Source organism: Schistocerca gregaria, chromosome X (assembly GCF_023897955.1).
Source record: "Schistocerca gregaria isolate iqSchGreg1 chromosome X, iqSchGreg1.2, whole genome shotgun sequence".
Lineage (NCBI taxonomy): Eukaryota > Metazoa > Arthropoda > Insecta > Orthoptera > Acrididae > Schistocerca > Schistocerca gregaria.
This window is the reverse complement of record NC_064931.1, coordinates 779,734,437-779,762,117: the sequence shown is the minus strand read 5'-3', so window position 1 is coordinate 779,762,117 and position 27,681 is coordinate 779,734,437. Positions and strand designations below refer to the sequence as shown.

General features: G+C 38.8%; 1 protein-coding gene across 3 annotated transcripts in view; it reads right to left on the bottom strand.

The window, feature by feature from the left end:
* Positions 1–253: 253 nt before the first annotated feature.
* Positions 254–27,681, bottom strand: part of LOC126299453 (kinesin-like protein KIF3B) — a 156,512-nt gene continuing 129,084 nt past the window's right edge. For all 3 annotated transcript variants that reach the window (XM_049991368.1, XM_049991367.1, XM_049991369.1), the window contains 4 exons: positions 21,393–21,616; positions 20,632–20,863; positions 3,292–3,506; positions 254–945 (listed from right to left, as the gene is read on the bottom strand). In XM_049991368.1, coding sequence (XP_049847325.1) covers positions 852–945; positions 3,292–3,506; positions 20,632–20,863; positions 21,393–21,616 — 765 coding nt within the window. In that variant the 3' untranslated portion in view covers positions 254–851. The remainder of the gene's footprint in view (positions 946–3,291; positions 3,507–20,631; positions 20,864–21,392; positions 21,617–27,681) is intronic.

The window sequence follows — 27,681 nt, the reverse complement described above, 5'->3', positions numbered from 1 at the left end:
TAATTGGGTGGATATGGTAGGTATGTACACGTAGCCTTCTTTAATTCTGCTGTATAGCATATACTTGGCGACTTCAATATCCTGTTCCCCCCCTCCTTTCAGTAATAGTACTGCATCATAGAACAAATGCAAGAGTCTGTAAATGAACAAGATATTTTTGGTCCATATGATGTTTCTCTCCATGCAAGTGTACAGTGTCCAAAACACAAGTATTTTAAACATCTTAAAGGGTCTGGTATATAAAATAATACAATCAAGCTGATAAACACTTCTTTTATGTACTTTGATATGATGTGTGCATTGAAAGTCAATAGAAACACTGCCATTTTCTGCAGTTAACTGCTTATTTCATTGTATGTTTTGCACTGGTGACAGCAAATTATTGTTCATTTTATATAAATATGTTCATAAAATTGAATGAGAATATTATAGCTGAACATAATTGAAAAATTGGGACTTCAATAAGAAAAACACAAAGTTAAGCATTCTATTTATCTTGAGTATTACAAAATTGAGATCAAATCAAACACAACAACGTATAATAAGCCTATTTACAAATAAATACATTAATGCAAAAGCATTTGAATAATAAATTATGACACTTTCTTAGTGTTGACTAGACTGGTAAAAATTATGGCATAAATAATGCCACTGAAACTGTAGAAATAATTCAGCTGCAAAGTGTAACTTATGGTGCGATGTCTTACTTTTTAGTAGGTGTTTCTAACACTTCATATTTTAAGGCAAAGTGGCACTCAATGACAAATAAAATATTTGGAAAGCCTCAGAAGAACATAAAAAATTGTTCATATTTACAATTTTTTTCATAGTTGTGGGCACTTTGATGAAGTTTATTTGGGTACAAGCCCCCGGGCTTTTGGGAACACAGCACCGGAAACTGTAACATTCGTTGCTTGGTCCAATGCAGTCTTCAAGAATCTCCCTCTGGAAATAAAGAAAAAAAAATCAACTCTAGAATCAAGTAAAATTTACTGTGGTTCTTAATTTGCAGCTATTTACTTAATCTTTTCTTGGACCTGTACAGGATTTCATGATGTGACCACAAAATTAATGGCTATAACTTAGGAGTGTAACACAGAACAAGTAGGCAATTAACGTTCATTTTAGTAGTAAGTACTTCATGATATGAGGGAAGCATATAATGTGTAATGTGTGGTGTACTTCATTAAGCAGGATGTAGTCCAGTGAAAGCAAAAATTCTCACCTACACTGTGGTTTAAAATTAATCCATGAACAAAGCTAGTCATACGTGGAACTCTGTAGTAAAAAAAAAAAAAAAAAAAAAAAAAAAAAAAAAAAAAAAAAAAAAAAAAAAAAAAAAAAGAGGACGAAATACTAATGTGTTTGTGGATATTCTTCCCAAATGTACTGCACAATGTGTGAAAGCTTTGGTTTGCCTAACAATTAATAGTTCAATCATTTACGTAACAGTTTATAAAACTGCAAGCATAAATCATTTTGAGTAGATATGTTAGCACTTATTGCTCCCTTTTCACGGAAGACAGCTCAAGCTTTCAATTCAGATTCACAATCTTGAACTATCACTAATAGGGGAATTTTATTCAAAATGTTCATACTCTCTCTTCTTATCTCAGCTATTATAGAGTTTTTCACATCTCTAACTCAGCCTTGACCCTGGCAGGGTTTGTCTTTTCCAAGCAAAACATAAACTAGAACTTTACAGTAAAAATGTCCTATGTCAGAAAGTATGATGCAGATTTTCCACTTTGTACCTATTGGATGGATACATTCACTGAAAACTTGGTAAAAGAGGGAGAGAGAGAAGTATAAGATATTTCATACAGTTTAATGACACATGCAGGAGATGCAATTAGATTCAGAACTTAAGACAGCAAAGTCAATAGTATAAAGCCTGAAATGAAAAGGAAAGGACATACAAAGAATAAAGTAGCAAATCATTATATACTCAACTACATCACTGTGAATCAAACTCCAAGGAAAGTGCCAATACCTGGAGAACTTAACACCACACTGGTGTGAAAGCCTTCATGAGGAAAGAACATTGTTAACAATTATTGTGTTAGGACTAATGGTTTTCTCAATGACCAGTAAATTAATTGCAGTGAACATCAGTCTCTTTCAGTAGAAAATCCATTTACCTGCAAGGGAGCCACCCAGCCAGGATCAACATCCCACAACAAATGGTTACGAGTAAAGAGAAAGTAAACAAGCTAATGGATGGGAATGTGGAAAAGTTGAAGATTGAGATCATCAGTACAAGTAAATACAAGAATATCATCATAGTATCAATGGGCAAGATTTGTTAACACTTGGGTACCTTGACTCATTCATCTATTCAGCACTGGAGTTTGAGCTCAGAAAGATAGTATAAGCAGTGATTTGGGACATAAAATTAATTCCAGGCAAAACCAAGATTTTATAAAAACTCTTAAGTCAGCCGAGGATACCACAGTAACTAAGCATTAAGAAAGACATCAAAGAGTGCAAAAGACTGCCACCAACACAAAATGATACATTACAGTCTTGCTTAGCAGTTGTGTGGCCAGGACATTGATAGTGAGATCAGTATAACCCTGGCTGTGGAGATCAGAAAATTACAGGAAGTAGTACAGGCAAATTATAGGAGGTAAAATACATGGTGAACTCAGGTGCGGCATCCTCTGAAGAAGACCAGAAAAGGACAATAATTAAAATGGTCTGGGACATGTGCAATGATGCCAAAAGACTATTTCAAAATTAATAAAAGAACTGAAGGAGGCAGAACAAAAGAACACTAATTTACGTTAACGTGTGCAGTTTGAAACTCAGAAAAACACCATGGGACAGGCAAACATTTCCTGTTTTTGGTACCACTTATCCTTTCCCGGCTCATAAAATAAATTCCTAACAAAACCAAGATTTTAAGTAAACCGTAAGTCAGTCCAGGATACCACAATAACTAAGCATTAAAGTTACAATGAGCTAAGGAAGAATACTATTAGAATACTTAGCAAAACATTATAACTTGGAAACATTTATCTAATTTTGACAAAAAATTTACTATTATTATATACTGAGCAGTCAAACTGATCAAGCATATAATTAGACACACAAAGTTGAAACTGCATGATGTTCAAAGACTGTCACAGGAGCAAAACTCAAGAATTGAGCACAAATTTGAAAACTTGTACACAACAAACAGATTGGCTACCACACAAAATGAAAGTGTGTTTAGTACAGACACACACTAAAAATTTTACATTTGCCTTGAACATTAAATTAAAGAACAAAGAAATTTCAAATACTTACCTGACTTTAGCAGATCTAGTATGTTTATCTTTCCGGGCAGTTTTGGTTTTTGTTGAATAATGGTAATTTATACTTGAAGCATCAAATTCAAGATCCCCTTCATCTCGCAGTGCTTCTTCAAGCAATGCCTGAATTTTTGGTGCAACTACTGGCCCTTGATAATCACTTGTAGTTCTAGTGTGTGATTCGATGTCCAAACTTAAAATATTTTCACCCTAGAAAGAACACAAGGAATGATCAAACAAGGCAGTGGGAATAAATGTCAACTGTAAGGTCATGCCCAAAGGCAAGCAAAACACCCCAATACTCATGCTGCTTCTTCTTCTTTCATCAGTGAACACACATATGAAAGAGGTTTGGATGGTGAAGGAAGGAAAAATGATTAGGAGCCACCAATAAGGTCATTACAAATGAATTTGGTGATGATACCTGTTTTCAATATGCACTGTTCATAAAATTCTTTAGCAATGTTAACGAAAATAAAATACATATGAAATTTACGGATAAAGTTAGACTAGGTAAAGAGGTTTCAAAGATTCAAGAAACAGTCATACACATTTGATGCCATCCCTCACTGCCATTTAGTGAAAAAAATTATGAGCTTACTGAGTATCAGACCAGATTTGTGAGTGGTTTCAAGACTCCTTTGCAGACAGAACTTAATGTGTTGCTCTTAATGGAACAATATTGACAGATGTGAAGGTAATTTCCAGAGCACCCAAGGAAGTGTGACAGGATCCTTACTGTTTACAATGTATATAAATTTATTTATTTAGTGCCTGTATTATCACATTCATGATATTGTACTTGTCAAAGTACAGGACAGTATAAAATATTACACATTTACATCAGGTACAAAATCTTATCATTGGTATCAACACATCTTTATAACAAAAACATTATTCTGCTTACATACATAGATAGAAGGAAAGCTTGCATAAACCCCTTGGTTGATTTTACTAAAACTATCAAATACCAGTACTTTAGTTTACTAGGCATAGTAACATACAGCACAAAAGCTAGCTCCATAATTACATATATACATGGATGAAAGAAGTTTGGTTTTATCTAAGTATGGTTGCTAATTATGAATTTTTGTTTACAGTTATGAAGTAGACCTACAGATATGAGCAAAATTCCAGATATTAGTTAATGCTGTAGAAGCTGTTATTTATTAGTAGATTTTTTAGTTCTTTTTGACTGTATTACTGTTTGGTCTTTTTTGATGCTATCTGGCAATGCACTGTACAGAATTTTTGGTTAGTAAACAGCACTGTCCTGATATATTTATTTTCTGTGCACATCCCTATCATAGTAATCCCTGTTCCTTGTTTGATAATGGTGGACCTCACTACTCAAAGCTGAAACTGGATGGTTTTTAATGAAGCATATGCTTTCAAATATAAATATAAATGGTAAAGTCATGATTTTTTAATTCCTTAAAGAGACCGCAACATGGTGCTTTGTAAGCAACATCACTAATCTTAAAGCTTTCTTTTGAAGTTTAAAAGACTGCTTTGGAAAAGAGGTATTTTCCCCAGAACACTATTCCATACTTTAGTAGACTACGCATGTATGTGTAATAAGCACTTAACACTGTTTTGGTATTGCAGCAATCTTTAAGCACTCTTAATATGTAACAGTACTTGCTTAATTTTTTGTTAAGCATTTCTACATGTTTTTCCCGTCTTAGATGCTCATCCACCCATAATCATAAAATATTTGTGTGATTCTTTTGCTAAATTTGGCTATTCGATAATGTGAATTTTACATTGGCCCTATTTTTGTTCCTCATATGGTTGAAGTTCATCCATACACTTTTCTTGTCATTGACAACTAGACAGTTATCTTTAAACCATATTTCTTCTACTTCTGCTGTTGTGTCAACTTTTGCTGCACCTCATAATCATTTTTCCCTTTTATAATGAAGCTGGTATCATCCGTAAATAATATGGTATCAGCTGTGGAAAACTGTTGTGGTAGGTCATTAATAAAAATCAAGAATAACAATGGTCCCAATAATGAGCCCTGGGGCACCCCATAATTAACTTTTTTATGTTCAGAATGGCACAAATTTCCAGCATGAGAAATTTGTACTCTTTTCCTATCAGTTAAATATGACTTGAACCACTGATCGGAAATTCCATGGACACCATAGTTATACAGTTTTGACAGCAGTAGTTTATGATTTATAAGATCGAACATTTTGGATAGGTCCAAAAACATCCCACAGATCAGTTCCTTGTACTCAATAGCTTTGTAAAGCACTCGTCTGGTATAAAATGTTCCCGAGGAGGGGAGTCCACTGAGGGCCGAACCGCACAATAACCCTGGGTTTGGTGTGGGGCGGCGGTGGGGTGGGTGGACTGCTGTGGCTTGGGGTTGGGAACCACTGAGGGCTACGGCAGGATAAAGCCTCTTCATCATTTCTAGGTATCTGGTTTAATACATACATACATACATACATACCCTCTATCATACACTGTTAACAGGGAACGGGTATCAGTTATTTGTAACAGAAGTACCCTCCATCACACACTGATAAGTAGTTTTTGATATAGATCTTTAGGTTGTGTATTTGTATAGTTGGCATGTACCACACAGCTCTCAAAATAATTCTTAAATGGCTGATTTTACAATATCTATGCTTGTGTGGCACATTTAAAGTGTTGCTCTAAACTTCTGACCAATAGTAGGTAACTGTCAGGAAAACAGCCATATCCATCAATGTTTCGGAAGGAAGTACGCAAATTAAGTACAACTTAAGAGAGCGTCTGGAGCAAGGTATGAAATGCAAATAATTAGATAAACAGTTGTAGCATTTGAATGGACTGAACTGATCCTGCTGAATGAGGGCGGTAAATAGACTACTGCAACATAAAATACACAATACTGCTTGCATGACTAAGGAGCCATTTGTGTCCTACATTGAAAGCAAAGATCACTAACAGAACTGGTGCCACTAACCAGCCCCCAGCTCCATTTCTATATGTTCACCACACTAGTGGTCACCCCCATCATCCAGTGGTTAACACTGCTGGATAACAGCACTGAGGTGTGGCAAATGTGGGCATGGGCACTAAGCTGTTCAGAGATCACACCTGTTTAATGGGGTATAAATTGAAACAGAATGGCTTAGATAATGATCAGTTCAACTAGTTTTTCTTCACTTGGTTTCACAGTTGTGAAAAACTTTAAAAAAGTGCATCATCATTGCCTACAACTGTTAAAATAATTTAATTTTATAAAATATTCTGTTCAATTTTCTCTTATGAAACATCACAGACAACAGATCTCGACACCATGATGCAAAGGTCGATCCTGTGCCACTTTCTGATACACACTGATAGTTGATATAGTACTGTTTGATACTATATTCCCAAAACACCATCACTGACCCCACACCAGAATCTGTTATCACTAAACACAACCTTGCACCATTCATCCCTTCAGTTGCATTTTTCACTATACCATCAGAGGCAGGCTGTTTCATTATAAGGAATGACAATAAGCCTGGTAAGTGGCAGTATTGTTCACAAACCACAAAGGATTTTTGATGGTGACACTTTATGTACTAGTTCTCATTTCTTCTTTGGTCACCGCACAATCATCAAAGGCTGCTCATCAGATGCAACAGTCTTGGCACATATGTTTGCTGCTGCTGCCCAGAAGCAGGGAGAGGAACATATTAAATCAAATGGAATAGAAATTGTCTCTGTACACAAAATGGTAGTCATGATTAACTACCAAGTGTACGCTGAAAGTAGTAATTGGATTCTTCAACTGGTCAGAAATAACAGAAAATTTCAAAGAATGCTTCGTATCACATCAATCCCACCCTTTTTAGCACCCTATTTATGACAATGAACAAATCAAAAACTTTACTGAAGCAAGCATGATTGGTACCGAAAGGCAAGCAACAATAACAAGATCATGACAGAATTGCTGAATATGAGATGGGTAGAGCATTACTATGTACTAAAGGACTTAGCTGGTAACATTAAATGCACACTGCTTTTCTACCGATGACTAAATTATGTATTTGGACATGTTACCTGACAATAATTTTAGTAATATCAAGTGAAACCTGGACAGAATACCAACTTAGTGCCAGGATTACCCAAGTTACAAATAGTGATACTATGGGTCAAGACATGTAGTGGAACAATTACACAGGTTCATCTATAAGTATACAATGACTGGAAATCTTTGACTTACTTATAAGATACTCGATAACAGGCGTTCCTAAGAAAAAAGATTTTTTACTAAACACTTCTAAGGCACATACGGGATACTACTAAAGCTTGCAAATCAAAATCAGGTTTCATGTCAAGGGCCATTGTTTACAGGTATCACACTTAAACTTTTGAATGCCAATATCTCTGGAACCACAATATAAATTAAAAAATGGCATTCATGGGTATGAATGTACAGCTGGGGCTCACAAAATTAAATACTACGAGACATTCTAAACTGTGTGCAAATATTGGTTTCAACACAAACTTATTTTCTTTTAGTCAACACCTTATATTATTCCATGTGCAATCAATAACACGAGAAACCACAATAATAATGGTGTTGGATGCAACACAATAAGTCAGTCACATTCCAAGAACGCAAAGTTAATGCATGAAATGAATGAAGCGCACCACTATTGCACTTCCAGTGATGCAAGCGTGACCTGCACGTTGCTAGTCATTGTCGTGTATGCTTTGCACCATCTGCAAAAGTTCAACTGTGTGGCAGTCATTAAAGATGTTCAGTGACATGTCTTTTACATGTCATGTACCATTTCGTAATTGATGTACAACTATGTACAAATAGCATATATCCCTCTGTGCATCCCTTTGATAGCTATTAATTTGATTTACTCTGGCCAGTGGTTATCAGTATTTTATTACTGTTATGACTATTGTGGTGCTGTTGAAAAGTTCAGTAAAGCATGTCCGAGTAAACCGTGTATTTGTTTTCATTGTGGGAGACTGGACATCCGTATGTTTCCTATGCCATGTTCTAACAGTGTACATAGCAATATGTAAGTACACCATGTGTCACATCATAATAGTATGTCAATCACATTGCAATTACGAGCAACATGCGGGTCATGCTTGCATCACGAGAAGTGCAATACTGAAGCATTTAGTTCATTTCTCGCGTCAACTTTGCCTTGCAATTTCTTGTGATATAATTGACGTATTGTAATGAAACCAATGCTAGCCCCTGCCATACATCATACCCGTGAAAGCCATTTATCAATATCTTTTGTGATTCCAGAGGTATGGGCAGTGAGAAGTTAAGGTGGGACACCTTTTTACAAATAAGAGCTGGTACAAAGCGTTATCAATTTATTTGACAAACAAAAAAATCTCAACTGGCATACACAATATAAAAGATACTAGCACTTTGCAGAAATCAACACAAAATTCCAGGAAACAATTTTCAGACTGACATTTGAGACTATCCTTCAACCCCTATGTATCACCCATGTACAGACAATGAAGATAAAACCAACAACAGCACCTGTAGAGGTATTCTTCCCCAGTGCAACAGCAAATGGAACAAGAAGTGACACAAAGATTCACCACTATCTGCCATACATTTTACAGCAATTCACAGTCGATGAATGTATTTAAATTGGTATCTACACACTGCAAACCACTGTGAAGGAGCACTGAGCTGTTACCACTGTACTACATTTTAGGCATTCATCCCCTTCCATTTTCATATTGCACATAGGAAGAATGATTGCTTAAATGCTGTGTGTGGACTGTAATTAGTGTAATCTTGTCTGTGATCCCCTTGGGAGAGTTAACTGGAGGGTTCTACTATATTTCTCGGTTCCCCTTTTACACTGACTCTTGAAACTTTGTAAGTTGTTTTTGTAGGATAGTTCGCATCTACCTTCATCTATATACCCACTCAGGCTTTTTGGTTACCCCATGATACTCTCCTAAGGATCAGACAAACCTGTGACCATTCATCCTGCTCTTCCTTGTATATGTTCAGTGCCCCATGTCAGTCCTACCTGGTACTGGTTCAACACACTTAAACAATATTCTAAGATAGGTACTTTGTAGACTGACTGCATTTTCCCAGTAGCCTACCAATCAACCAAAGTCTGCCAGCTGCTTTACTTATAACTGGGCTTCTGTGAGCATTTCATATCCCTAATAAGTTTACATCCAAGTATTTGTACAGAATGACCTGATTATAATTATGACACACTGATACTGTAGTAATAGGATACTACATTTTTTTAAGTGCATAACTTTACACTTCTGAACATTTAAAACAAGCTGTCAGTCTTTGCACTACTTTGAAATCTTACCAAGCTCTGACTATATTTGTGCAGCTTTCTTTCACATAGTACTTCATTACAGATAATTGTATCATCTGCAAAATTTTTTATTACTATTAATATTGTCTGCCAAAGTGAGAAAATCATGAGATGCGTTTCACATGACAGACATTTTCATAATCCATGCTGGCATGTACGTCAGTCAGTTTGAGATGCTAATTATGTTTGACCTTACAATATGTTCTACAATTCAGCACCAAATGGATGTCAAAGACATCAGCCAATCTTTTGTGTATCACTTCTGCTACCCTTCTTTTAGATGGGTGTGACCTGTACTTTCTTCCAACTACTGGACATGGTTCCTTGGATCTAATGATCTACACTCTATTATGGTTAAAAGAGGTAATTAAGACACCAATTCTGTATAAAATCTTATAGGGATTCATTTGGGACCAGGAGTTTTGTTTAATTTTGCGATTTCAGCTGTTCCTCAACACAAATAACAAATATCTACATCTTTCATCTTTGCTATGCTGTGATAATTAAACAGTAGCTGAACTCCTGGAGTTTAATTTATAAAGGAAAATTTAAAATTGGAGTTCAGCAATTTTGTTTTTGCTTTGCTACATACAGTTTTGATTTTATGGCATCAATGAGTATCTGGACACTAACTTTGATGGCAGTGAAATGCTATGCATATGATCAGAAACTGCACCCCCACTTCGCCCCAGTACTGTGGGCCAGGAAAGAGCTGGCAGTTGAATGAGCACAATGTAGGAAGAGAGGTGTGTGTGTGTTTGCGTACGTGTGCGGGCATGTGCATGCATGCTTCTCCTACAGCTTGAGCAAGGAATTTCATTCTGAAAGCTAGCAAAACAAAATTCTGTACCTTTTGTTTTGGTATCTGTCGACAGCACAGCGCTTCTGCCTTCCGGTGAGTTGTCTCTTTATTCCTAAATAATTCATTATTTTCAACCAGAACTTTCTGCGCATTATGAGAATTTCTTTGATTTTTGCTAGTGGTCTTTTCAAAAGATTCTGCATGATGGTCATTAAATCCTTCGCACAGTGGCCTTTTAACTATCAAAATTTATCTCTGTATACTCCCATGGAACATAAAACAATAGAAAATCTGGGATGGAAAAACAAAACATGAAAAGGATAGATTGCTACTGACCACATGACAAAGACATTGAGTTGACGACAGAGACATTGAAAGAAGATAGCTTCATATTATTTGGCCATCGGATAAAGTCCTTCATCAAATGTATCTGACTGTGTGTGTGTGTGTGTGTGTGTGTGTGTGTGTGTGTGTGTGTGTGTGTGTGTGTGTGTGTGTCTCATCTGATGAAAGAATTAGTGTGACAGGTAAAACATGTCTTGCAAGTTTTTTCAGTGTGCACTTATGCCCTCCACACATCATCTATGTGGTGAGTAGCAATCTGTCCTTTTTGTATTGTTGTTGTACTCCTATGTTTTTCATTTACAGCAACATGTACAGCAGAAGGTTTTTAAAAAGAAGACTATCCATGATTTTATAGAACTGTATATTGAAATTTCCTCATGTTTGGTCTATGTATATCTTCACAAATAAATTGCAGTTAAGCTTGTGTTTACAGATCAAACTGATTGCCTTGCTGTTGTTTTTAATACTATGGATAACTTTGTTCTTTACATTATTTGTTCCTCAGAAAAGGTTTGCTGCTTTATATGAAAGTATTTCTAAGTGTTGCACACTCTCATATTTTTCTGTGAGCTGTGATGTGGTGTTATTTGGGATTAGTTTGTCTCACGCTATTTGTGCGCGGAACAGGAGGGTAAATGACAAGTAGTGATACAAGGTACCCTCCGACATGCCCCTACAGAGGCTTGTGGAGTATTGATGTAGATGTAGACTGCAGTTCAGCAGATGGGCTGCGGTGAGGCGTTGTGTCAGATTGGTTGGGTAGATGGAGGAAGAGGCAAGAAACAGGAGGAGAGGTTGGGGACGTGTAGCTGGTAGCTCAGAGGGAGGCAGCATGTATGCAGGATAGGAATGCATGGAACGGTAGCAGGTGTATGGGCTTGCATGCAACATATGGACACTGAGGCCCAAGAGTTGATGCAGCACATGAAGAAAATGCCATGGAAGTGTGGAATGGGAGGGGATGTTAGGACAGAGGAAGGGGAAACAATTGGGTAGAGGGTGTGGATCCCGAGGGTTAATGAAGACTGAGGCCAACAGCATTAAAGAAGCAAAGGATGTGTTGCAAGGCTCCCATTCACGTAATTCAGAAAAGCTGGTGCTTGAGGGAAAGCACCAGATGGCACCAGTTGTAAAGCAGCCGATGCTGTGCTCAGCAGCATTTTGTGCAACTAGGTGGTCAACTTTGTTTTTGGTCACAGTTCAGTAGTGGTCATTCATTGAGATGGATAGCCGGTTGCTTTTCATACCCACATAAGATTCTGTGCAGAAATTACAGCAGAGCTGGTATATGACATAGCTGCTTTCACAGGTAGTCCTTTCCTTGATGGGATTGGATAAAGCTTTCTTGGATGTTGACCCCCACTTTCCTGATGGCTCCATCCACACCTCTATCCATATTTAGCCTACTAACCAATACCCAACTGTTTCTGCATTTTGGCAGCTTTCACCCCTCACACACACACACACACACACACACACACACACACACACACACACACACACAATAATCACTCCCATATAGCCTGGACACACAATAATCACTCCCATATAGCCTGGCCATCTGCAGTGAGGAGAATTCCCTTGCCCAGTATGCTGAAGTACATAAACAGGTGTCCAGGACCATATCCTCAGTGTCTCCTGATACTCTAACTACACCATAGAATTAGCTGCAATGGAGCACCCAGCACCTGTCTCATCACCCAACTCCACCCCAGACTGGAGCACCTGAATCATGTTCTTCACCAGGGCTTTTATTAGCTACCATGACGACCCGTAATGTGGGACCGTCTACCCACAACCCTTTCCACCCATCCTAAAGTGGTACTCTGTCACTCCCACTACCAACCCCTTGCCACAGAGGTTATATGCCCTATGAAAACCAATGTGCAATGCCTGCCCACTTCACCCTCAATGCACTCCTACTCCAATCCTGTTGCAGGAGTCCCCAATCCCCCCCCAAACCACCACTACCACCACCACCACCACCACCACCACCACCACAACCTGAAGGGCCACCTGTGGAAGCAGCCATGTCATAAATCAGCTCTGCTGCAATTTATGCACATCATTTTATGTGAGCATGACCACCAATCAGCTGTCTATCAGAATGAATGCCCTCCACCGAACTGTGGACAAAATCTGAGATAACCACATAGTGACAACATGCAGCCGAGTTCAATGGCTGATTTATAACTCCTGCCATCTAGAGCTTTCCTGAACTTTGTAGATGGGCATTATCCTGCTTTGTGCACCACATGAACTCACCAGCTCTGGTGCCCATTTGTCGCATGCCTGTCCCCTCCACCTGCTGCCCCTTCCTCCAGAATTCCTATCCTGAACACATGCTAATGTAAGTGCCCAGGTGCACTTAGGCATACATGCTTGGGTGTACTCTAGCTCATTAAAGGAGATCTTTCAAAAGGTAGCAAAGTTTTCAGTCTCTTCTGTGTGCCTGGTGATCACTTGATGCTGCTGCTAGTTGGTAAGTGTTTCCTTATTCTGCTGGAATTTTCCTCGCTAATTTTTGACTATGGCTATTATTGTAAGATATTATTTTAATGCTGTTTAGTTTTTACATTTGGCCATCTGGTTCTAATGAGATTTTATGCACTCTCTTCAGAGTGCTCTGTAGTAAGCCATTTCATGCTTATCTGAGTGATATTAGATTTTACTGATTGTGTCTCCAACGAATGCAACACAAGAAATTACAACTTACACTATAAAGATTAATGAACACATTTATTAATTAAAATAAATATACAACTCAGGAAAAGTGGATACTAAATTCATTGTTTTGCACAGGGCAGCTGCAGTGTTCAAATGCAGTCAACATAAAAAAAATCTTTAAATGCAGTAATTGGATGACAAAAATTGTCAAAACTCAGGTAGCAGTGTTCAAATGCAGTCAACATAAAAAGTAATTCTTTAAATGCAGCAATTGGATGACAAAAATTGTCAAAACTCAGGTAGGAGGTAAAGCCATGAATGTTGTCCAACTACATATCATTTAAATCAGGCCAGTTGAGGATGTGGCTAGGCAAGCAAGAGCACTCACACTCGCTCGGCAACCTGGGGCCAAGCACTTGCAGTAAAATTGGGCAGTCAGATGTCATTAAACAGTACAGGGAAAGTTTTCAGAGGCATGGCCATAGTTACATTCGGCATAGCCTTAGGTGTGAGTGTAGATACTTACGGCACAGTGCTTACTGTGGAGAGTAGCTCCTTTTAAATCACTGAAAAACAGCATGCTAGCTGGGTTACATACTTCAAAATGAAGGTCAGACACACAAACATAGATTTACAACACGTTATTTCAGGATGCCTACATGTTTATGGGTGTGATGGTGTTGAGATGTTTAGTGCACTTCAAACCTTTGACCACACACAAAAAAATTTCTCTTTACAGTGACACTACAATGCATTACATGCAAAGGATTAGGGACATTTTGAAGGCCGGGGTGAAAAGTGGAGATGCAAAAATTAAAGAAAGCACTCTTAAGTGATGGACCAGAGTAAGTGTTATCACATGGGAGGAGAGAAATAAATGACTGAATAATTTTCCCCTACAGTTTCACTACGAAAATAAATTTTGTTGTCAGGAGCAGCACTCAGCAAATTATTCTGTAGTTTGAGCAAGTAACCATATTACTTTTCAGTTTGGCAAAACATGGCACAGTTTCACTGAAGAAAGCTTATAAAGATATGTTTAGTATCTGCAGCTAAGCATATAGCACCTAAGAGACTTTAAGAGTTTCAGGCAGTTTATCTCTCGTTCAACTATCAATGCAGAAGTCTAGAAATCATTAATAATGTCTCAAATAAGCTAATGGTTCTTGCAAAAAAAAAAAAAAAAAAAAAAAATTATTGCATTTTCTGTGGCACTTTATGAGTGCAAAGACATTTCTACAACGGCTCAGTCACCAGTTTACTTAACTAGTGGACTTGGTTCTGATGAAAGATACAACATGGGCAGAGATTCTTTTGTGTGTGTGTGTGTGTGTGTGTGTGTGTGTGTGTGTGTGTGTGTGTGTGTGTTGGGGAGAATCTCACTTTTGTGGTTACAAATGCCAAAGTGGCTATGGTTGGCCATGTACTAAGAGTGTGAACACGAAGGAAGTGATGAGTGTACCCACTCATACAACAAATTTCATCTGGGTGATGTGCCATATCACAATGAAATACTCTGGCTAAGTCTAGGTAAAGTCCTTGAGACATTTTTTTGAATGTTGTAGGCAAACAGATGTATCTATGGGTATAAGTGGTACGTCTGTAGTGGAATTGAAAAATGAACAGAGGATCGGAGATTTAGTCTTCCTCTATGACATTATTCATCATATTAATGTTTAGAATTTAGCATTGCATGGTAAAAATATGTTAATTTCAGAGACGTATGACTGTGTCCAAAGCTTTAAGATGAAACACTCTTTTTGGAACAGACAGCAAGGAAATAGGATCATTGCTCATTTATCTACATTATCATCTTTAACAGTAGGTGCAGAGCAGAATTTTGAACAGTGTCAAAATGCACTGATTTTTCTTCTACCTAAATTTGAGATTAATTTCCACGATTTTGGAAAGTTAAATGTCTTCTCTCTTCCCTCTTCATTTGATGTCAACAATGTGTTACAACTTCTAGACCTACAGTGTCAAGCAGCTGTGAGATAAGTTTCACAACAAAACTGAACTGACTGACTCTTTCGTCAATTATTGGTAAAATGGAAACACACAAAACACTGGTGTAATGTTCTATAATATTTATTCGACAAACCAGTGCTCGGATGTCATGCCATCGTCAGGTACAAAGGTAAATAGTAAATATTGTAGAATATTACACCAGTGTGTTTTTTTCCCCATAATACCATTATTAGTCTTGCAGGCTTTACAAGACTTTTCCTCAACATAAATTTCCATGACTTTACAAGTCCACATCTATGATTATGTCTATGTTTGGATCTACATACTTTTGAAAGCAACTTTTTTCAACACTGAAGAGAATGAAATCTACCCATAGAAGCTCACTGAAAGATTTCAGCTGAAAACCTTGTCTTCAATTTCACAGTGCTCAAAAAGTAGTACCAATATTGATGCTTTAGTTAAAAGTTAAATAAGTAATATTCGTTGACATTTTTTGGTTTTATGTTTGTTTAAATAAAATGGTCATGAAAAATGAGTTTGTCAATTTAAATTTCGTCTTGTAACAGCATTCATCACAGAGTTGCATGACTCATAAAAAATATCATTTTTTTGTACTTAGCTGCCCCATGTTCTTCATTTCAGCAATATATTAAAGAGCTATTTCAACTCACTGTTGTTTCTCATTACTACAACGGTCTTAAAAAATAAATTTGCCATTAAATGCATTAGTGAACCATCGTGAAGTGATAAATTTCATTATAAGATGATATTAATGGCTGTAGATGTAAGACTTGGTACAAAGCTATCTTGTTCCAAACCCACCCTCCCTCCCTTCACCAACCCTTTCCCCATCATATGACACCATAAGCCAGCTGGTTGTTCACTCTGTGGTGTGAGTGTGAGCCAGCTGACACAAACAGATCGGTGAACAAACCTGATTTAAATTATCTTCTGCAGGTTTTAATGTTTCAGTCAGGTGTGTTCGAGAGATCTATGTGGAAAGAGATCTATGTGGAAGAATCTAGAAGTGGGTTCTTTTTCTTTACCTACAATGTGCAAAGTTGGAAGAATTTGTTCAAGCCAAGTTTGGGGTGTATGCTGAAATGCTAAAAATGAGTGAGTTTTATCATTTCACTAACTCATTAGAGTAACTTAAAAGCTGTGTTTCCTGCATAACACTGTGTGGATGCTATACAATTACACTTAATGGGTTCTGTGTCACAAAAAAACTTTCCTGCAAGAAAGATATATGGATGGGGAGAAGCCATGGAGGAAGGGTGGGTCAGCTGTGCTCAATGCATCAACAGAATTAATGGAACTAAAAAGCAGCAATAGGAGAGGATCAGATAAAGGCAAAGTTGGAGGATTTGTGAAACAGTATACCAGCAACAAGTGATTAACATTGCAGAAAGGTACCATCCACTAATTTCACTCATCAACATAAAATAAAACTAACTGGGCGATACTTCACCTTCATGTTAAAGTATTAATAATTGGCACATGAACAGAGTTACTGATATGCCTAGTGGCAAAATATAGTGCTTTCAGACAAATCTCACTGAACTCCCACCAAACAGTAACAGATGTATATATGTTACACACTAACATGGTAATTGCAATGCAGGATCTCACATCACTGATGGCGTAATATACATGCCAAGCCGGGTGGTTTCGGCTGTCACTGGGTACATGTGACTTTTGCTTCTACATACTGAGGGCAAAGCAACTGCTACATGAGGGACATTTTAGAACTCTAAGCACTTTTGTTCTTTTGTGACAACTCCACATACCATATTTCAACAGGAATGTGTGTGGTTGCAGGTGTTGCGAAAAACCTAAAGCTGGAGAGTACTGTCCTCTTGCAATGCCAACAGGTAGCTCTATTTCTCTGGTCTGCAATTTACATGACATATTGCCCACAGAACATGCCTGGGATATGGTTGGTCTGCAATTTGTTCATCAAGGCCCCTCAACAATCCCTGTTAATGCTTTGTCGACTTGTATGGAAGGAGATTTTCCCCCCACACACATGCACCCTCCCTCTGCACACCATTGGTCATGGGAGTGCTACATCAATCTTATCTCCCCAACATCCTTACTAGCTTTCCCTTCTCTCCTTTTTCTTTCTTGAAGCATCTATTTTGCCTCAGGTTCTCCCCATGACATGACTTGCCCACTGAAATGTTAGTGTTTTGATCTGGGCCAATGCATCCTTTACACTTATTTTATTTCATATGTATGAGGTCTGTTCAAAACATTCCAGAACATTCGCAATTTCGCACCAAAGGTGCGAAGGAGTGAAATGCAGCTGGCATCCCTGCAAATGTCTGTGTTTAGTGTGTAACTGCTGGAGTTCCATTGTATGTCTGATAGTTATTGTTCAGTGCTGTATTTAGTAGAACGTTGTGTCACTGAGTTTGGGAATTTTGAAATGGTAGACTTAGAGGAGCAAGGTGCCTGCATTAAGTTTTCCATGAAACTCAAGAAAAGCTTTACAGAGGCACACCAAATGATGCAAGAAGGCTACGGTGATGAGTACTTAAACTGTACTTGGTGTTACAAATGATTCACACGGTTTAAAAATGGTTAGACAGAAGTTAAAGATGACCCGCATTCAGGACATCCTTCGAAATCTACCGACAACACTCATGTCAGGAACATCAACAAAAATTGTACGTGCCAACTGAAGACTGCCTGCCAGAGACTACATAAGAATGTAACATTTCAGTTGGATTACGTCATGAAATCTTGACACAGCGGCCTGGAATGCATCATATTACTGCCTACGTCATCTCACGGCTCGTGAGACAAGATCAGGAAGACCTTTGTCTTGCAATCTTTGAAGAGCTTTGTGGATTGCACAAATGAGAATGAGATGTTCCTTAAGAGGATCATAACTGGTGATGATACATGTGTCTACGGTTATGATGTTGAGATCAAGGTTCAGTCTTCACAATGGGCTGGAAAAAGTTCTCCAAGAAAGACAGACAGACAGACAGACAGACACACACACAAAATGGTACTATTGAGGTATTGAGATGTGTTGCGACACCTATAAGAAAATGTGAGAAGAAAATGACCTGAAATGAGGTGAGACACTTCATAGTTCTTTTATCATGACAACATACCTGCACATTCATGCCTCTTGGTGTGTGTGATTGTTGCACAAAAAATGAAATCACTGTGCTGCCTCATCCTCCATACTCTCCAGTCCTGGCCCCTGCAGACTTCCAACGATAGACAAGATAAAAGAAAATTTGTGGACAGCGCTGTGATTGATCCAGAAAGAGGCATACCAAGACTACTTGTGGAAGTGGAAATGGTGTTGGGAGCAGTGTATTAACTGTGGAGGAGAATATTTCGAAGGAGACCATACACAATAAGTAAAAGGTAAGTGTAGAAACATTTTTTGGGCAAAGTTTCACGATTTTCTGAACATAGCTCATAATATTTCTATTTCTTTGTTTTCAATTCGGTGTACAACTTTTCATGTTCCTTTTTGTCACTGACTTTTTCCCTGTTTGTTAAAGGTGTGGTCTGTACCCTTAAACAAGGGTAGGAATTATAAAGAATTAAATATGTTTTCTACTGAAGGAGGGGGAGAGGAATCTTTATATGAAACCGGAAAGTCCAGTACTACTTTTTTTTAGATGATTTTTGTTTAGGCATGAATTTCCTGCTCCTTACAGTTTTTGTTCATCTGACATGACTCTCACAGATAAAGGTAAGGGTAAGACCTGGGGGAATTACCAGGCATATGTGGGTGAGTATGCATGAGGAGATATATGAGATGGACAGGTGTCTGATGTGGTATATAAGGTATGGAAAGCCAACCAGTAGAAAGTAAGTGTGAACTCGTGGAACAACAATGGAAGTAAATACTCGTATGCTGGTAGAGGAGCAAAGAAGTGGAACAGTTTACCAGATGATATACTTAGTTCATTTCCAGGAAGTGTTAATACATGTAATATCCGATTTAAAAGCAGTGAAACACCAAAAGTTGTGGAAAACAGGATACCGGTAAGAAAATGTGTGCTGGAGTGCAGCTTAGTTAGTAGAGCAATCACCTACGCAAGGCAGAGGTCCAGGGTTCAAGTCCACACACACACACACACACACACACACACACACACACACACACACACACACACACACACACACACAGCACAGCACAGCACAGCACAGCACAGCAAAATGAAAAATTCATTCAGGATAAAGGTAAATTTAGTTTGATCTATTGCACAGTAAATTACTGAATAAATATAATAAAGACATAATGTAGTCACATTCACCATCTTGGCAAGAGTCATATTTGTGATAAAATAAAAATTATCTGTCTATAAAGTGAAATTTCCTGTTGCTGGAAGAAATGCTTTACGAGCTGTGAATTTGTGAGATTATGAGTAGCCCAGCCCACTTGATCGCTTCATTAAGTTATTCTACAATTTCCTGTAGTTCAGCTGGGCTATTTATAAAAAGCACAATGTCACCTGCAAATCTCAGGACACTCAATAAATGTCCCATTGATGATATGGATAAAAGTATTATTAGACAGAAGTGTTTGCAGTCTTATGAACAATATAAATAAAAACAAACTGTGTGAAAATTTCACAGCTTGTGTACCACGGCACTGGATTTCAAGGCTAGCATGGAAACTGAGAAGAACTGTTCTGTATATGTGATTTCGTTTTAAAAGGTGTGAGAATAAATGAGTCATAAAGTGTGCACAAGGTGACAGTTTCAAAAGGCAATCTACATTAGATTAAAAAAAAAATTAAGCATCAGGATCAAAGCAGTCAATAGTTTATTCAGATGAAATGCATATTTATTCACATTACACTATGAATTGTTTTCAATGTGTAGATTGGCTATGCAGGTATTAACATACAGGTATGAAGGGTGTGACAATATTTCACTTCTAAGAATACTGGTGTGTACACTATTGCTATGTCCCCTCCATGTTTCTTGGAGAACAAGTTCTACAAGTGCTTCCAGCCTGGTCAGGTCTTCAGGCCTCTTTTCTTAGTAGTAGATGGGACTGGACTAACCAATTACTACTGATTGGGATGGAAAGCAAAATCTGGAACAAGAGTCCCAAGCACTGACTAAATATTTTTTATGCTAATGTATTATACTCTGGATTGCCTTTCTCACTTTATTACAGTTACTTAATGCATGAGAGAGAAAATGTTAGGAAACAGAGGCTAATGATGAATAATACCTGATATCGACTACAGCTTCCAACTTTAATTGCAACTCGACCATAATCTGAAACAGGGCGGCGTTCATTTTCGCTTGAAACAGGTCTTTTCTCTAGTACTATGTTATCTGGTACTAGTGGCAACAATTCCCATGTATTGTTTTCACGATCATAGCAAATTCTTTGGAGAAGTTTGTTTTTTTCATCAGGAGGAATGAAATTTTCAATGATCAAATATTTCACCTTCAGTTCCCTGCAAATAAAAAAATCAATCAAGAATTATGTGATAAATATTCTACACTAATTTGTAAATGGCTTTTTGATTTTGTTATTTTTCTTTCAAAAAATATTTGGTTGCAAGCTTCTCTTCTGTCACACAAGAAATAAAACCCTCAAAGAAAGTAATACATTATGGTTTTCGTATACAGAACAGCAGCCTATGTTCAAGATATCATAGAAGTATTTTACTCTTACGGATTATTTTACTTTTTCTGGAAATTAGTACAGTTAAAACATCTGTTAAAAATGAATTCATGCTCATTGTAACAATATGTAAGACATGGTATGATACTTTGAACAACAGCAACAACAACATAGTTGGAGGATCCTTTAGTTTGATTGATGACAATTAATTGTTAGGTGTACACACACACACACACACACACACACACACACACACACACACACACACACACACCAATACCCACGAATGTGTACACATGCAAAACAATTATTTACATGATGATATACGATACGAAAAAGATCTAATCTTATTGACTTACTTTAACAAAAGATCTTGCTCCATCTGAAGCTCACGCCTTTCTCTATTATATTCTTCAGCAACATCTTTTATTTCCTGTTTGACATCAGTCATCTTAGCAAACAGTTTTGTTAATTTCAATGTTTTAAACTCAACTTCATGTACAAGGTTCTCATATGTAACTCTTATGTCATAAGCAGTATCTGCCTGTTCTTCAAGTTTTTGTCTCATTTCTACTTCTTTTTTCTGGAATGAACAAGAATTCAATTACACTTAGTACTGTACATTAATAACATATCTTCATGTATAATCCCTGGTCTATTTGTTAATCCTCTGACATCACAGCCAATTCAAATGCCAGTTTCAATGTGTAGTATAATTCTCACACACATGAAATTTTGTTTTTGGTTTATTTCAATGAAAATTTTGTTATAACTGATTATAAATAATACCTTGACTATGACCAACATGTAATTAAGGATTTGCTTCAATACATTTGTAAAGTACCAAGAGAGTCTCTAAGTGAAGGAAAATTTGATACAAACTGCTATTAGGATTGAAACCAGCAAAATAACCTGCTACTGCCTGGATACTTTTACAAGACATCCCTTCAGTATTGTACTTTCTGAGCTGTCCACTTGCCTAAAAATCCAGCTAAAGATCTTGCAAAATTTTATGAGCCTAGGTGATCAATTTTTTGACCTTATTAAGTAGTGTCACAGTGCACTGATACTTCACCACTGTGAGTTGGAGGTTTGCACGATGAGTTATCTAAACTTGATCCATTGCAACACTAATTACTTTTGATTACTGTCTCCTGACTGTAGAGTGACACACACAACAGCTGCATAACACCCCCCCCCCCTTTTTTTTTAACGAGTGTTTGCCTGGTAAGCAACTGGTTGGTTGTATTGGGAATAAGAAACCGAAGTACAAGGTCAGTCAGTCACTTGTTGTCAATGCAAGTGTAGAGAATGGTGTTACTAACCACAATTATATGACATCTCGGAATTTTACCATGGCATAAGGAAAATAATAAGTAGAGATGCCCAGAGCATTGCAATGCTAAGATGTGAAAGAACTGTCACAAAATGTAAAAATAGGCACAAATCAAGCTATCATGTACATCAGAGGAAGATAAGAGGGCCCTAGGGGCTCAACTGGGGCAACTGGCAACACTCCCCCAAATTATGTCTAACTCCCAGTCAACAAGAGACATTTGAAACAATCATACTCTTCTAAACAGATAAAAGAGAAGATAAGTAGAGGATGTGGCATGACTGCTTGACCCTGTCAGTATAGCACTGAGGAATTCTGTGCTAGCCAGATAAGAGATGAGAGAGATACATGCAGTAATGTTAAATTTTGGAGTGCCTGGGGCATCCATTGTACTGTTTGTCTGAACACGAGCTGTACTAGTATTTGAAGTGTGTTACTTATCTGAGGAGTTGTATCACATAAACCATGTGAAGTACTGAGAAGCACCATACATACTTTTTAACAGCACAAAGTACTGAACATTTCAAAACCAGACATTTAATGCTGTAAATTTCTGAAGTATCATATGGTGAAGTACATTGTAGTGGAGATATTAACCAAGGCTGAGACAGTAACAATCAAAGGTTTCAGATTTTTTTTTTTAATATAAAAAGGAGGATGAAACCTATCTTCTGAGGTGCCTATTTTTGTTGACTACACTATACTGAGCCAGTAAAACATATATAAATTTAATCAAACAGCTATTCAATTAAACAAAGACAGCTACACCTAACAGCAAAACGACTTCTGCTAGCATAATACTTTACAAAACACACAATTTATCATGTTACTTTGGACCAACTGATCTTTCAGCAATTAAAACTGCCCTTAATTCAAATTCTGAAAGGAGAGGTTGATTTCCATTAGAAAGGTGTGTCACTTTGTTAGTAATAAATTTTAGGCACTGTTGATCTAGTCAAACTGTGCAATCATGCTAATTATAATTTTATTAATTGTAGGTGCACTATCCACTGCATATCTTGAATTAATCGGCAAGAAAGTGTCTGTCCTCTCATGTGATTATATTTTAGCCAGCAGTAAAGATATGGGTAGGGGGGAGTGGGGGAAATCACTGCTGGGGCAAAATCTGAGGCTGGTAACAGGTAACTGTTTTAACCCCATCCTGAGAGTATTTAAGGGCCAGCTTGACACTGCAGAAGTGACCATTTTCAACCATGCTATGGGCAGGAGGTGAGTTAACCTGCGAGGCGAATGAATCACACATTTCAGCTGGAACACAGAATTATTCCGGTGTGTAACCTCAGCATTTGTAAAGATTTCACTGTTGAAGCCCAGTTGGGATTATAACTACTTGATGGTGTCATGGAAAATTTCTGATTTCTCAGGAGTAGTTTTGAGCACTTTGAGTTTTTCAAGAATTAACCAGTCAGGACTAGAATTTATATGCTGTTTGACAAATGGTCAGGTACTTCTGTTTAGCCACAGTTGGTACTTCTCTGTATTTCATTCTTAGTTTGCTGAACATTGATTTACTTCGAGCATCAGTGCTAAGAACTTATAAATTTTGCACTGTTATGCACACTTCATGGGGAATCACAAGCTAGTCTATGGAGCAGAGCATTTCAGTCTAAGCACATTTGGTACAAGACTTTGCTCTTAACAATTTAGGCTCCCAATAGGCACCAGTGAACAGCGTTTGTTAAATATGACTAAATAAACTTTCAGTTTCATCATAAACAGTTTGTCTCAGCTACAGTAATCAATAGAACTTTTAACTTCATTTTTGTTTATTTGTGCACTTACAGGAAATCTGATACTGCTAACTCATTAACTGAATTAAAAGCAATGAGTGCAACCAACACACTAGACAACAAAGCAATAGCTAGAGCTTGGTTACATTCCAGTTCAGCCGTATTCCAAGTGACAGTATCAGTAGTTGCTGTTATTAACTGTGTGGTAGTGCCACACAGTGACTTACCTAGTTTGGACTCAGTAAATTGCATACATTTTACTACCATTTTGTTATTGAATATGGACTTGGTGTTAACTACCCTATACTAGTCATTTGCTTGCAAAGTTAGTGAATGTGGCGCAACAGTGAAAACAGTTCATTCTTCAAGGAGTCAAAATTACAACTCTGGGTGAACAAATCCTGTCTTAATTTAAATGTGTACTGCTTTGTGCACATCACTTTAGAATTTGTGCTGATCCAACAAAATGAAAAGGAAGTGTCAATCTGTTCACACAGAACTTCAGAAGATCAAAAAGGAACCTTTGAGTTTACTGTCCCAATGATGGTGACGACTTTAAGAGGTGAAATACTTGCATGGACTGAGTAATGAAAGAGAAAGATAATGCCTATAGCCTTGTTGAAAAACCAACCTCCTAATTACCTGCAGTGATTTAGGCAAATCACATCCTACTCAGGTACATATCTGAACCCCACTCTTCAAGGGAAATTTGTCCTGTGTCCTACCCTGTTCAGCACCAGAGTTCTGCATGTCTGGGCACACCTATTCCAACCTGTGTGCTGTAGGTAACACATACGTTGCACACTAGTGAATCTTGATTCAACACTAATACATGCCAGTTTTGAACTGCACACCATTAGGTTCTTATTTGGTTGGTTTAAAGGTGGGAGAAAGGACCAAACTACGAGGTCATTGGTCCCTTGTTGCTAATAAAACAATGCCACAAGTGTGAGAATAAAATGGATGAAACATATAACACAAAACAGAAAGAAAGGAAAAGCCACAACAACAAAGGGAAAGCAACGAACACTAAAAGAAACAAAAGGACAAGAAAACAACGGAGAGATGCTAGAAATAGAAGAGAGTAAAACATGAAAGCAGATTACAGTGACTGGCCTACCAGAAGCGGTTTCCGCATCGCCTGTTTGGCCAGCCTGTCGGCAAGTTCGTTGGAGGGGATTCCGGCGTGCCCTGGGGTCCACACAAACACCACGGAACGGTGGGACTGTTACAGGGCATAGATGGACTCTTGAATGGACGCTATCAGAGGGTGGCGAGAGTAGCACTGGTCGATAGCTTGTGGGTTGCTCAATGAGTCAGTACTCAGGATAAATGACCCGCCAGGGCACGAGCGGACATACTCAAGAGCAAGAGATATGGCCGCCAGCTCTGCAGTGAAAACACTGCAGCCAACTGGCAAGGGGTGCTGCTCAATATGTTCTCCATGAACATATGCGAAGCCTATGTGACCATCAGCCATTGAACCATCAGTGTAACCCGCTTCAGAGCCCTGGAACACGTCAAGAATCAAGAGGAAGTGACAGCGGAGAGCAGCGGGGTTAACAGTGTCCTTAGGGCTGTGCAAAAGGCCCAGACGAAGCTGCAGCTGAGGTGTACACCATGGAGGCATATGTGAATGGACTGCAAGTAGAGGTGGTAAAGGAAAGACTCCAGTTCGGAGAGAAGGGACCGGGACCGCATTCGAACTGCAATTGTTAGCGCCAATTTGGGCCACCGATGCGGGAGACGGACTGCAGCAGGCAGGAAAAGGAGACGGTAATTCGAATGCTCAGGGGAACTATGAATGTGTGCTGCGTAACTGGTGAGCAGTTGCGCACGTCTGATCTGCAGTGGAGGGACACCAGCCTCCACCGATACTCTGGTCACCTGACTTGTCCTAAAAGCTCCTGTCACTAATCGAACCCCACAGTGGTGCACAAGGTCGAGTAAATGCAATGCTGAAGGCGGTGCCAAACCACACTCCCATAGTCAATTCGGGATTGGACAAGGGTTCTGTAGAGCTGCTGCAGCAGCGTACAGCGACCTGCACCCCAATTGGTGTTGCTCAGGCAAACGGAGGGCATTGAGGTGCTGCCAGTACTTCTGCTTAAGCTGATGTAGATGAGCGAGTCAAGTCAATTGAGCACCAAAAGCCAGTCCTAGGAATTGATATGTCTCCACTACAGTGAGAGGATCATCATTAAGGTAAAGTGCGGGTTCCGGATGAACGGTATGATGCAGACAGAAGAGCATGACACGTGACTTTGCAGCTGGAAACTGGAAGCCGTGGGCTAGAGCCCATGACTGCACCTTGTGGATGGCTCTCTGGAAGCACCGCTCAGCAGCAGCAGAAGCACAAAATGCAGAAGTCGTCTGCATACAGAGAAGGTGAGACAGAGGGCCTGACAGCTGCTGCTAGACCATTAATGGCCACAGAAATAGACACACACTCAATACAGAGCCCTGCAGGACTGCATTCTCCTGGATATGGATGGAACTATGGGAGTCACCAACTTGGACTCAGAAAGTACGGAGCAACTGAAAGTTTTGGATAAAAATCAGGAGTGGTCCCTGGAGACCCCACTCATACAATGTGGCAAGGATATGATGATGCCAAGTCGAGTCGTATGTTTTATGTAAGTAAAAAAAACATGGCAATCAGGTGTTGCCATCTGGAAAAGGCTGTTCGGATGGCAGACTTGATGGACACAAGATTATCAGGGGTAGTGTGGCCCTGGCGGAAGCCGCCCAGAACTGGAGCCAGCAAGCCACGTGACTTCAGGACCCAACCCAACCGCCGACATACCATAAGTTCCAGCAGCTTACAAAGAACGTTGGTGAGGCTGATGGGCCGATAGCTATTGACATCAAGTGGGTTTTTACTGGGTCTGAGCACAGGAATGATGGTGCTCTCCCACCACTGCGATGGAAAGATGCCATTTCACCAGAGCCAGTTGAAGATGAGAAGAAGATGTCGCTTGTAGTCAAATGAGAGATGTTTAATTGTCTAGCTGTGAATGCAATCAGGACCAGGAGCTGCGTCGGGGCAATCTGCAAGGGCACTGATGAGCTCCCACTCTGTAAATAGGGCGTTATAGGCTTTACCGCAGTGTGTAGTGAATGAGAGGACTTTCCCTTCCAGCCGCATGTTTGAGTGTGCAAAAGGCCCAATTCAGAGGCTCGAGCAGAGTGCTCAGCAAAGTGCTTGGCAGTCATGTTTGCGTCAGTACATAACTCACCATTTGTGGTAACATTGGGGACAGCTGTTGGGGCCTGGTACTCGAAAAGACTTTTTATCTTTGCCCAGACTTGGGAAGGTGACGTGTGGCACCCAATGGTGGAGACCTATCTCTCCCAACACTCCTTCCATTGTTTGATAAGGTAGCAAACACGGGCACGAAACCATTTAAAGGCTATGAGGTGCTCCAGGGAAGGATGCCGCTTATGTCGATGCAGAGGTCGCCAACGCTCCTTAATTGCTTCAGTGACTTCGGGTGACCACCAAGGGACTGCCTTACGCGTCGGGCACCCTAAACAGCGAGGGAGCGTGTTTTCTTCTGC